Genomic DNA, 13,601 nt, shown 5'->3' with positions numbered 1-13,601 from the left:
TAGAATCAGAGTGATGGAGAAGGCTTTAGGCACACTAGTCTTCATCAGTCAAGATATTGAGATAGGGGTTGGCATGTTTAGTTGCAATTGTACAATATGTTGGTGCGGCCTTCTTTGGAATATTGTGTTCACTTTTGGCCACACTGCTATTGGAAAATTGCCATTAAACTGGAAAGGGTATAGAGAAGATTTAGAAGGATGTTGCCAGGACTAGAGGGACTGAGTTATGGAGAAAGGCTGAGCAAGTTGGGACTTTTTTCCGCAGGTCAGGATCTGAATTATGATGTCTGTTGAGGTTGTGGCAAGACTTAGATGTTTTCTTGTTTTGGTTTGGATATTTAGGTTAGGGTTTAGGGACAGGGATGAGTGGGAGTTAGAGGCAGTAAATGAAAAGTTAGGGCAGAAGTCATTGGTCAAAGTCCAGGTAGGAACGCTCCACGGTTGGAGGCCAGTAATCCCAGAATGTTGGGTCAGCATACACTGAGGACAAAAAACAGTGATCTCCAGAGTCAAGGACCATGGTTGGCAGGATCTGTGGACAAAGGGCTGGTGACCCCAAGGTCAGTGAGTCCCAGGGTTGGAGGTCTGTGTGGGAAGAGGCTCGAGGGCCAGTGATTTCCCCCTCACCCATGTTGTGAGTACCGGGATCCTATTTCATTTCCAGTCTGGAGGTCGAGGCCAGGAATTCAAAGTTCTCTGATGGCAAGTCTAGTGTCAATACCAGAGGGTGAAACCCAAAGGTCGAAGACTGAAGTTGTTGACTCTGAAAGTTGATGGTCAAAGCGCCTGGATCATTATTATGTCTGCAAGTTGGGAGCACAATGTCTGGGTCCAAGGACTGGGGTTGGAGGCCCAGAGACTAGAGATCTGTCTGTAGGTGTGACTGGATGAGTGGAATTTTGTTAAGTTGGTGGGGTTGTTGTTGTTTATATTGTTCTTATATTGTTCTTGGTTGGTGCAACTGTAACGAAACCCAATTTCCCTCGGAATCAATAAAGTATGACTATGACTATATTGTTCTGCTGAAAATTGCAAGCATGCAGTGTTGGTACTGGAATATTTGGTGACATTTGTGGGCTGCCCCCAGTATATCCAAGGGTTGTGTTGGCTTTTAACACAAACAAAGCATTTCACTATATGTTTCAATGCACATGTGATAAATAAATGAAAAAATCTGACAATGAGTGGTGATTTTCTAGACATATTGGAAATGATGAGGCACAGACTTTTCCCCAGGGTTTTAAATCAAAATCTAAAGGGCACAAGTTTAATGTGAGAGGGTAGAGATTTAATAGGAATTTGAGCAATTTTGTCATCCAGAGGGCAGTCAAGTATGGAATGGAATGAACTGCCAGATGATGCAGTTGAGATTGGTACGTTAACAACATTTAAAAGGTATTTAGGCAGGTACCTGGATACAAAAGGTTTAGAGGGATGTGGGCGAAATGTGGGAAAATGGGACTAACTTAGATGGTAGTCTTGATCTGTGTGCACCAATTGGTCCAAAGGACCAGCTTCCATGCTGCAAGGCTCTGTGACACCTGGAAGTTCTCCAAGCCACAAACCATCCTGATGAGAAATGTATTGCTGTTCCTTCACCATTGCTGAGTTAAAATCCTGAAGCTCCCTCCCTAACAACACTGTGGGTATAGCACACCTCATGGATAGCAGTGGTTCATGAAGCCAGAGTACTATCACCTTCACAAAGGAAACTAGAGTGGGCAATCAAAACTGGCTCAGCCTTTAAATGAATAAGAAAACACTGCTGTTTGGGTTCCCTGCCGAGGATAGGAATGCTGCAGTTTCTCAGTATAACATGCTCAATGCCCTGGAATGTAGTAGTGATTATGAAAGATTAGACTGCACCATTTCTATCATTTTGCTTTCTGCTGGATCACTGTCTTGAAATTACAAAGGCAGATAGAACGTTGGCTTCAATTCAAAGGAGCTGGAACAGCTCTGAACACTACCTTTGGATAAAACTCTGGTTAGACTGTGCCTTGAGTTCAGTTGAAGGCCTTTGAGGAAATGCAGAATCATTCAGCAGACTGAAACAAGGGTTTAAAAGATTAAATAATGAGGACAATTAACAGTCAAGACTTACAGAATCATAAAATAATATCTCACAGAGGAACATCATTATGCTGAAACATTTTTGCTTAGAAGGCCATTTCCTATTTGGAGCAGAGATCCCAGGCTAAGGATGATACAGAGGATCCATCTATTTGACAGACTAATAGTAAATTGTCACTATTTAATTGAAGCCTAGGCTGTGTGGTCTCTTCATCCATTCCTGTTCCCCTTGTATACATCTTTGCACCACTGTCTTCATCCTTTAGCTTCTCCCCTTTCTCCCTGTCTCTGTCAGACAGAATGCTTTTTACATAATGCTTCTCTCTACTTTGTGTTGAATTTTCAAACATTCTGCAAAATACCTGGTGGTTATGTTTATAATAGAAATGAAGTTTGGCCATAATATAACTTTTATTTGCAGTTCTACTGAAGATAGAAAGTCTGAATTTCCTTGGGCATTCTGCCATGTCATTCATACAAGTTGAATAAATTCTGTGAGATGGATAAACCCTAGGAAAGTTTGATCTTGCAACCATAGAAATATCTGCTGAGAGAAAGATATTCTTTCTTTTCAAATCTTTTTATTATTATTATCCAAAATTAACATGAGTACATTGAAGTAAGCATCACTTACAATGTCTCAAGAAAAAAAACACATTCATCTTGATGTTCATCTTGAACAATACACACATTAGGTTTAAGCTCCGCAGTCCTGAGGAGACATTGTGTCCCTTGTCTATGCAAAAGCCTTTCTAGGGATACCTCCTTCACCATGGCCTAATCAGTTGTATTTCTTATCCAGGTATCGTGGTGGATGATATTCGTTCCATCTTTGAGGAACATTTTATTTGTCAGAACATCAATCTCCACCAATGCTTACAGATTGTGGAGACCAGTGGAATCTATGTGGAGGATGAGAAGAAATTCCTCTTTCATAATGTATATGTCGGTGATCAGGCTGAAGCCCGCTTCAAGATTATCAATGCGGGCAAAGTATCTGCTGATGTGGTGGCGTCTGTCAAACCAATTTCTAATAAGGTAAAAAAGATCATAATTTAACAAAATAATATTGTATAAGTTCATTCATAGACTGGTTCACCTTTCCTGCTCTGAGCTTCACTCTCCTTTAGGCAGAAAACAATTAGAATGTGGTACACAGATCATTGCATGGATTGTTTGGATGGGGAAAGCGGATGTGTTTTACCCATCCATGTGAGTTTAGAGAGAGTAAGTTCAGAACGTTCTGACAGAGTGGAATAAAAATGGTAATAGTTTATGGTATCCAATGGTAGGGACATCAAAATAAAAAGCCACAGTTTTAACACGCAAGGAAGTTGTTTTAATGCAGGGCTGAGTTGTAACCCTTTAAAGCCAGTGGTTAATATATGGATCATGCTGCCAGATGAGGTGGTGAAGCCAAATACAAAAGTAGAAGAGTTTTTTTGTCATGTGCACAAGTACGGTGAGGTACCAGTATAATCAATAACTTGCTTCACAGGCAGACAACACACAGAATATAACATATACATAAATTATGCAAGACACTGAAGGGAATGAGGAAAATTGACTGCAAAGACAAGACCTTAATACAAACCAAAGTTTCAGTCAGAGAAAAGTCTGCTGTTCCATCGTATTCTATCATATTCATTGCTGAGGTAGGGTTAGCAGTGTGCAGGTTTGTTCAAGAATGGTTATAAGAAAGGAATTGAATTCACTGGAGCATCTGGAGAGTATGACACCCAGTCTGTTTAGCAGGGAAGTTGTATTTGTAATATACAATGTGGGTGAGACCTGTCTGGAATATAGTTACAGTGTTACTCTCCCTATTGAAGGAAAGATGTGTTTGAACCAGGTTTGGATAAGTTTAGTAGACTTGCATTTGAAATACTTGGTTTGTCTTACGAAGAAGCGTTGGATAGGAAAAGTTTGTAGCCACAGGGGTTTAGAAGGCTAAGAGGGGACAATTAAAAAAAAATATAAGATTGCGAGGGACCTTGACAATGTGAATGTGCAAAGGGTGATTCCTCCTGCAGGAGAATTCAGAATTGTTTAAAATTAAAGGTTCGCTCATTTAGACAAGGATGGGCCTTTTTTTTTTCTGTCCGAGGGTTGTGAGCCCTTGGATATTTTTAAGACAGACATCGCTAGTTGTATGGTAAGGTAAGGAGTGAAAGATTACTGCAGGTAGATGGGAATCAGTGGTAAGGTCACAATCAGATCAGCTGTGATCTTATTCAACAAGAGCACAGGATCAAGTGGCTTGTTACTAATGAGAATATGCCTAACTCGTAAGTTTGTACACAGCCTGTGCCTAGACCATGTAAGCCTCTGAACCCAACCTGTTGCATTCTCTAGCCAGGGTTTATTTTCCTCAGTGAGTATTGTCTAATTTGTGACACTAAGGTTTATAATTGCAACAAGATACCTGAAATTTACAATTGATTAACTTGAAGTCCGATGTTTTCCTGCTTTTGGCTTCCAGATCACAGCCCGCATTGTTGACATATTTGATGTGGAGCCAACCCGGATGAATATCCCCAGTTATGGTCATAAGTTTGTAACCATCAGGTTCAGCCCTCAGACAATGCAGAATTACCACTGCATATTCGAAGCCATGGTGGAAGCAGCTGCTAGGTATGCCACCGGTCTCTAAGAATCACATCATCACCTAGCAGTGAGATGGAGTATTAGAGACCTACACAAATCACTAGAGTTGCAGCACATCGATTTGGTCACAAACAGTAGAATGGACTGGGATTAATTTAAAGAGAAATACAAAAATAGGAAGAAATGCTAAATTTATATTGACAACATTTACAATACTGTACAGAAAAATCCTTCACAACTTCGTAAAGCTTTTTATGTCTCTGTACTTGGGGACCCGAGTTACAAGGAGAGGTTGCATTGACTAGGATTTTATTCCCTAGAATATTAGAGGTTAAGGGGTGAGCTGATAGAGGTATATAAGATCATGAACGTCATAGACAGTGAAAGCAAATTGTCCTTTTCTCCGCAAAGGGCTTACTAAAACAAGAGGTTTAAGATCAGAGGCAAGAGATTTAAACAGGACATCATAGGCCTCTTCATGAGCAGGACACTACATATTTGGAATGAACTGCCAGATATAGTGGTTGAATCGGGCACATTTGCAGTAACCATCCAGAGAAGTAGATGGATAGGAGAAGTTTAGAGGGCTATGGGTCAAACGTGGGCAGATGGAACGAGCTTTCTGGGCAGCACATTTGGCATGGATTAGTGGGGCCAAAGGGTCTGTTTTCATGCTATGCGATTCTGTGACTAAATGGAGGAAGTAAACTAAAAGATTTTAAATGTTTATGAATTGATAGCATGCAGGTACTGTGAAGGATTAAGATGGAACTTATACTCAGTTACTGGTTACTGGGTAGGCCATTTAACCCATCTGGTCCAGGCCAGCACCCAGGAGACGAATCGCATCAGCCTCTTCCCTTTCTCTGCATTTTTTTCTTCCTAAAATTCCCATCAACTCTCCTTTGATTCATTTGTCACTTACCGACATTCAGGAGTACTTTACAGCAGATAATTAATCTACTAGCCTGTTTTGGGGTGTGAGAAGAATGGTCATGAGGAGAAATTGTGACCACCGCACTGATAATACCCAAGATCACAAACAAATTGCAAGGCAACACCTTTAACTGAGGCACTATTATACTGATTCATTCCTTTAGAAAAGAGAAACCCAGCAGCAGACTTCAGTAAGGACTTTCAAAGGAAGGATATGGATAAAGAATTTCCATTTCTGGATAAAATCAGAATGTGAGGCATAAAAATGCAATAATCTGATCAAATGAAGAGTTTGGGTTGTGTTGACAGTGTGTTGAGTGGTTGATGCAGACAGAAAAAGACCTAAAGCACACATAATGAAGAAGGGAATCCAGAAGCGAAGACTAGCTGGGATGAGGAGACGAGAGACGGGAGTGAGAGAAGGGTGAAGAGTCACACATGGACATGGGGTGGTCAAGGTTTTCTTTAAGCTGCAGATTTAGCCTCAATCAATGTAAGAAAATGTATCAGCAACATCCAGTATACTTGTTTTCTTAATGTAAGGATTACAGGGACCAAAATATGTAGACAAATAAGAAGGTATTTTTGAAGGATATTTAAGTGCATCTTTTTTTGCAGTGTTCCTAAAGGCAAATCCCTGCTGTTTGATATTGTCGGAGAAGGCAACCTGCCAAGAATTAATATCCTTCGTCCACTTCTGCGTAATAAGATAGGGAATCCTTTGCTCATATACTCACGTTTACTGCTGGGTCAGACAGAGAAGCTGCCTGTTGTCTTGAAAAATGATGGTACCTTACCTGCACAGGTAAAGTAGTGAACTCCTCAAATGAACATTCAGTAATGATGCAATGCCACAAAAATACTCCAATTCTGTTTGCACTGCACTTCACATACTTAGTGTGTTGGCGTGTGGCCAAGTGGTTAAGGCGTTGGTCTAGTGATCTGAAGGTCGCTAGTTCGTGTCTCAGTTGATGCAGTGTGTTGTGTCCTTAACCACACATTGGCACTTAACCACACATTGCTCTGTGACGACACCAGTGCCAAGCTGTATCGGCCCTAGTGCCCTTCCCTTGGACAACATTGGTGGCATGGAGAGGGGAGACTTGCAGCATGGGCAACTGCCGGTCTTCCATACAACCTTGCCCAGGCCTGCACCCTGGAAACCTTCCAAGGCACAAATCCATGGTCTCACGCGACTAACGAATGCCTATTATCTGTCATATATTTAGTTGTTTTCTACAATAGAACGTAAAGTTAGTGAACAAATTTGCGCAGTGATGTTAATGGCCTCAGATTTGATACCAGCACCAAAAGATGCACACCAGCATTAAAGAATTGATCTGTAGGTACCTTAGGGTTGACTGGCAGTATAAAAATGTTAATCTGAGTATCATGTGAAATTGAGTGTTAAGTAATAATTGAAAGCACAGGAAGACTATCTCAGCTTATCAAGTGAAAGTTTGAGGAGGAACGGACCTGGTTAACGATTCCAATCATGTTTTGCTGCGTTTAGTGCCTACCAGGTGGAATTCCATTAGTATAATGTACAGATACTGTAAGGCGTTCCAATACAAGGATTGTTGCTGGGTTCATTGTTGCTTGTCATCAAATCAATAATCTGGATGATAATGTGATTAACTGGATCAGCAAGTACGCAGATGACATCAAGCTTGGGGGTGTAGTGGACAGCAAGGAAAGCTATCAGAGCTTGCAACGGGATCTGGATTAGATGTAGAAGTGGGCTGAATAAACGGCAGATGGAATTTAATGAAGACAAGTGTAAGGTGTCGCACTTCGGTAGAACCAATCAGTGTAGGTCTTACACAGTGAAGAGCAGGGCACCGAGGAATGCAGTAGAACAAAGGAATCTGGGAATACAGGTCCATACTTCATTGAAAGTGATGGCATAGGTTGACAGAGTTGTAAAGAAAGCTTTTGGCATATTGACCTTCATAAATCAAAGTGCTGAGTACAGGAGATGGGATGTTATGACAATGTTGTATAAGACGTTGATGAGGCCTAATTTGGAGTATTGTGCGCAGGTTTTGATTACCTATCTGCATGAAATATGTAAATAAGATTGAAATAGTACAGAGAAAATTTACAATGATTTTGCCGGGTATGGAGGACATGAGTTATAAGGAAATATTGAATAGATTAGGGCTTTATTCCTTGGAACATAGAAAATAGAAGGGAGATTTGATAGAGGTATACGAGATTATGATGGGTATTGACAGAGTAAATGCAAACTGGCTTTTCACACTGAGGTTGGGTGGGACTACAATTAGAGGTCATGGGTTAAGGGTGAAAGGTGAAAGTTTAAGGAGAACATGAAGAAAAACTTCTTCACTCAGAGGGTTGTGAGAGTGTGGAACAAGCTGCCAGCACAAGTGGTGCATGCAAGCTCGATTTCAACATTTAAGAGAAGTTTGAATAGGTTTATGAATGGCAGGGATATGGAGGCTATAGTCCAAGTGCAGATTGATGGGAATTTTTTTTTCTCTCTGTGTGTGTGTGCCATACTCTGCCAGTGACTCAGCGACCACTTTTTTCAAGTGGTTGTCTTGGAGGAAAGATTCTGTGAGTGGTCCTATTGATGGGAATAGACAGTTCAAATAGTTTGATATTGACTAGATAGGCCAAAGGGTCTGGTTCTATGTTGTACCTTTCTATAACTCTGACCCTAAGCATAATATGTTCCAGAATAATCCACACCACCTTGTGTTTCAGTTCACTTGATGCGAACAACTGCTAAGCTTCCTTGCATAAACAGAATACAGACATTTTAAGAGTTTTGCCTTTCAGGCATAGTGTCACAGTGTGGGTGAGGTGGTTTATGATGGTAGGGGTTAGCAGCAGGAGTATGCCAGTCAGTCCCTCAAGCTTCCTCTACCATTTAAAAGTGGCTGATCAAGTGGTACATTCAGCTCTACATTCCGGCCTATCCATGGCAACCTTTCACATTCTGTACCAAAAACCTGTCCACCCCTCTTTAAAAATATTCAGACAATATTTCATCTGTGCAGGGGAGGCATTGTTGATATTTTGGGTTGAGATCCTACACTAGGACAGATTGTCAGGATGTGTTTGGTAGTGGGACAACATTTATCCTTTGGTTTGTCAATCAGGCTCAAGTTGGGTGCTTTTTATGATAGGTATCGATCAACCTTTCCGATGACAATGGAGTGTTTTCTCTGAAACAATGCATTGGTACCAAATGTCTCTATCCTAAGGAAAGTCACACCAAAGAAGAGGACCCAAGCAGAGGTAACTAGCATGGAACTAACAATAAAATCAAACCATAAAAATGATCACTAAAACTGCAGATGCTGGAAATCTGAAATATAAACAAGAAATTCTAGAAACTCTTCAGCAAGTTAGGCTGCATCTGTGGGGAGAGAATGCAAATTACTATTTCAGGTTCTTTCATTACAGTTAAGAAAAAATTGAACTCAAACATGCCTTGAGTTGCAGAGGTGGGAGAACAAAAAGAAGCGTATTTCAGATGGGAAACAGACAGAGAGGGAAGTGAGGTTGGAGCTGGCTGATAAGCCATTGAACTAGACAAGCTACGTAAGTTTATGTACAGAGGAGGCGATTAATATATCTGAAATTCAGAAGAATGGAGGAAAAAGTTAATACTTGCAATCTGAGAAGCAGAACTGGTTCACTCATTAGCTGTACCTGATGATTTCATTGTTCAGTCCTGACAGATGTATTGTGCTAAGTATGAATTGTGGTTTCCATTGAGCTTCACTGAAGCAGTGAATGAAGATGAAGACAGAAGGTCAGAATGGGAATGAAATAGTCAACTTAAACTGACAGGTGCTTTAGAGTTCAGGGTCATCACTGTGCACTGCGCAGGCACAATCTATGCTTGATTTCCCCAGTGTAGAGGAGAGTTTGGAATAACGCACACAAAATCGGTAGAGGTACAAATACACCTGAGTTTATCTGAGAGTACCTCTAGGACAGAGGGAGGAAGAGTGGAGGAGGGAAATTAATACATCTTCTGTGATTGCTTGGGAAGATGCCATGAAAAGAAGTCTGTTTAAGGTGCTGTAGATGAAAGAGTGGTGTTGATGAAGGAATTGTCTCAACAGAAAGCTGAAAGGGTGGTGAGGAGGGGGAAGGAAACACTTTGATGATGGAATAACACTGGAGAATTTAGAACCTAATTGGAGAGGATGGGTTGGATGGCATTGAAAACAAATGGAAAAGGGTATTCTGGGTGAGAGCAGAGGGCAGAAAGTGAAATGAATAGGCTTGTCAACGATGATGGAAGGGAACCCATGACTGAGGGGAAAGAAGGCATCATAGAAGCACTGTTGTGAAAGATGGATTCATCAGAAAAGGTGGGATGGAGGAAAATAGACTGGGAAAATGGAATGGCGTCCTTAGATTGGAGAAGGTATAATCAAAGTGGGCTCTTGATTCTAACCTATCCACTGAACTAGAGTAAAGAAGCCAAGAAAGGGAAGCAAACCGTTGGACACACATAACAATTTATTTGAGCTGTGATTGTATTTTGAATAATGCTATTGTTTTCTGATTGTATTGTGGTTTGCTCAAGTAGACATTCTAGTTGAATCGAATTTCATTCTAGTGAGGCCAGGCAGATGTTCCATTCAGTTCTGCGTTTATTTTCAGTGGATACTTTGTGTTCCATTTGAATGGATTGGTTTTGGATTTCAGTCAAGTTGGGCTGTCGAAGGGCTCCAGCTCTTATAGGATGGACAGAATATCTAAATAGGTAGTAACTGTTAGGGTTGGATTTGGACTCTGGTTGGGTTTAGGACAGACTTGAGTTAGAGTCATTAGTATTCTGGCTGAGATTACTATTTTCTGGTTAGGTCTGGCTTCTTTGTATTTTCAAAGTGAACGTTGTTTGTTTAGAATGTTTTCTATCTGTACTGGGATGCATGATGGTCTTTTTTGGTCTAGTACTAGTTTTTAATATCAGAAACATAGTGCAAAGAACCTTATTTCAGGAACTCTAAATAGTTTTATGGGTCACTGTCTGCAGTGAATTCAATGGTAGTGTGGTGACTCAGACACTGGTCTGCTGAAGCTTGAGGATTGAATTTGTTTGATTCCTACATGGAAGTGGGGATATCTAAATTTGTGCAATTAATAAAGCTAGAATGAAAACAAGTAGCAGTATTGGAGACAACTATTAGCTGGCAAAAACTCCAAGTTATTCAGAAAAGCAAATGTGCCACCCTTAATTTGTCAAACCAACCTGTGACTTGAGACCGCCACGTTGACTGATGTTCAGAATCCGTTCAAATAGCCTAACAAACTGTTCATCCACCAAAGACCCCATCCACCCTGCACATTTTCTGTTCAACCCCCTCCTAAAAGGTTGACGATACAAGAGCCTGAAAGCACGTCCCACCTGGATCAAGGATAACTTCTATGTTGCTGTAGGATAAGATGGACTAACAATTTACCTTGTACCTTTTCATCTACCTGTACTGCACTTTCTCGGTAACTGCAACACTTTACTCTGCATTCTGTTATTGTTTTTCCCTTGTGCTTCATAAGTGTAGTGATGCAGTGAATTGAATTGTGTGAATGACATGAAAAACATATCTTTCATTGTTTCTCAGTATATATAAATATATTACCAAACTTAGGATGGTTAATAAATCAACTGACAGTGACATGAATACATAAAATTTTTTTAAAAAACCCGGAATCCAGTTTCCCAGCAGGGAAGTTCATTTCCCTCCCGCGTTGTCTCTGTAAACAACTCTACCAGAATTTCTAACCACTGCAGAAAAAGAAGTACAGAGCAGAAAATTAAACTGAATACCAGGGAACTGTCCCCAACTAATGATGCTGATAATGAAAGCAGACTCTCTGAACATGAAGTCAATAAAGGTATTTTTATTACCTATTTTCTTAATCTTCCATCGTCCGTTCTGCTGACTGAATTTAAAAGCTCTTTAAGACTGCTGGATTAATCCACAGGCAATACCTCCAACATTTGTCTTGATTTCATTGCTGTTGCAATTGTTACAGCTTTGATGGAATTGTACTGTCTTCATTTTTTTTCCCCTCCAATTTCCAGAGGTAAACTAATGTGAACATTATTTCTCCCATTGGTTTGCATATCAGCAGCAATAAACCCTAGACAGGATTATCTTCATTTTTATTCATCATTTTTCAGCATCCATTGTCCATCCTTCTTTGCCATTGAGAAGTTGTTTGTGAGTCACCTTTTTGAATCCTGCACCTCCTCTTGATCATAGCAATGAGGGCATGTCATGAAGGATGGGAATCCTTAATGATAGATTTGAAGATACCTTTGATGCTGGGGAGGTTAATGCCCAAAATGAAGCTGATTGAGTTTGAAACTTTCTGCATTTTTTTCTCATACTGTGCAGTGGCTGTTCCACACCAAGTAGAATCATTTCAGTACATTATACCCCTAAGTCATTTTATCTAACGCATGTTATACCTGATTATACATGCATTATACACGTCAAGGGAGGTGTTTTTGCTGGTCATAGAGGCCCCAAAAGAGTAGCCAGGATGTGGGATATAAATTTCAACAGGTAAAAGAAACAGTATGTTGAAAAGGATAATGTTATGATAATCATGGGGGAGTTCAATGTGCAGCTAATTGAGAAAATCAGGTTGGTACTGGATCCCAAGAAAGGGAATTTGAAGAATGTATATGAGATGGCTTTTCAAAGCCACTTTCAGTTGAATCATTAGGAAAAAGGCAATTCTGTATTGGCTATTGTGTAATGAATGAGATTTGATTAGGGAGCTTAAGGCAACGGAACCTTTGGGAGGTATAATCAGAATATGATAGCATTCATCCTGCAGTTTGAGAGGGAGAAGATAAAGTCAGATATATTCCTGTTCCAGTGGAGCAAAAGGAATTAGAGAGGCATGAGAGAGGAGCTGATTGGAGAAGACACTAGCAGGGATGAAGGCAGAAAAGTAATGGCTGACGTTTCTCAGAACAATTCAGAATACCTAGGATAGATACATTCCAAAGATGATGAAGTAATCTAATGGGAGAGTGAGGAAGCTGAGGCTGACAAGGGAAGTCAAAGACAACATAAAAGTAAAAGAAAGTGCATATAATATAGCAAAAATTAGTGGGAAATTAGAGGATTAGGAAGCTTTTAAACTCAGCAAAAGGCAACTAAAAAAGAGGAAAGAATGAATTATGAAGGTAAGCTAGCCAATAATATCAAGGAGGTTACCAAAAGTTTTTTTCCGATATATTAAGAGCAAAAGAGAGCAGAGAGTGAATTTTGGACCGCTGGAGAGGTAGCAATGGGGGAGAGAAAAGGCTGAAAAACTTAGTAGGCATTTTGAGTCAATCTTAATTGTGGAAGACACCAGCAGTATGTCAGAAATTCAAGCGTGTCAGAGGGCAAAAGAGAGTTTAGTTGCTGTTACTGAGGAGAAGGTGCTCAGGAAGCTGAAAGGTCTGAAGGTAGATAAGTCACCTTGACCAGGTGGATTGCACTCCAGCCTTCTGAAAGAAGTAGCTGAAGAGATTGTGCAGACATTAGTAATAATATTTTAAGAATCGCTAGATTCTGGAATGGTTCTAGAGGACTTGAAAATTGCAAATATCACTCTACTCTTAAGAAAGGAAGGAGGCAGAAGAAAGAAAATTATCAGCCAGTTAGCCTGACCTCAGTGGTTGGGAAGTTGTTGGAGTCCATTATTAAGAGTGAGGTTTTGGGGTATTTGGGGCCACGTGATAAAGTAGGCCGTAGTTTGCATGGTTTCCTTGAGGGGAATCTTACCTGACAAATCCGTTGGGATTCTTTGAAGAAATAACAGACAGAATAGACAAAGGAGAGTCAGTGGATGTTGCTTACTTGAATTTTCAGAAGGTCTTTGACAAAGTGCCACAAATGATTCTGCATAACAAGATAAGAGCCCAAGGTGTTATAGGAAAGATACTGGTATGATTGGAAGATTGGCTGATAGGCAGGAGGCAGAATGCT

At 40.4% G+C, this 13,601-nt stretch overlaps 1 protein-coding gene across 8 annotated transcripts in view; it reads left to right on the top strand.

The window, feature by feature from the left end:
• Positions 1–13,601, top strand: part of hydin (HYDIN axonemal central pair apparatus protein) — a 981,559-nt gene that overhangs the window by 767,668 nt on the left and 200,290 nt on the right. For all 8 annotated transcript variants that reach the window (XM_072279252.1, XM_072279251.1, XM_072279249.1 and 5 more), the window contains 4 exons: positions 2,876–3,111; positions 4,556–4,707; positions 6,235–6,421; positions 8,772–8,883. In XM_072279252.1, coding sequence (XP_072135353.1) covers positions 2,876–3,111; positions 4,556–4,707; positions 6,235–6,421; positions 8,772–8,883 — 687 coding nt within the window. The remainder of the gene's footprint in view (positions 1–2,875; positions 3,112–4,555; positions 4,708–6,234; positions 6,422–8,771; positions 8,884–13,601) is intronic.

The sequence above is a fragment of the Mobula birostris genome, chromosome 15 (genome assembly GCF_030028105.1).
Source record: "Mobula birostris isolate sMobBir1 chromosome 15, sMobBir1.hap1, whole genome shotgun sequence".
Taxonomy (NCBI): domain Eukaryota; kingdom Metazoa; phylum Chordata; class Chondrichthyes; order Myliobatiformes; family Myliobatidae; genus Mobula; species Mobula birostris.
Note: the sequence above shows the minus strand (reverse complement) of the source record. Positions and strands in the feature narration are given on the sequence as shown.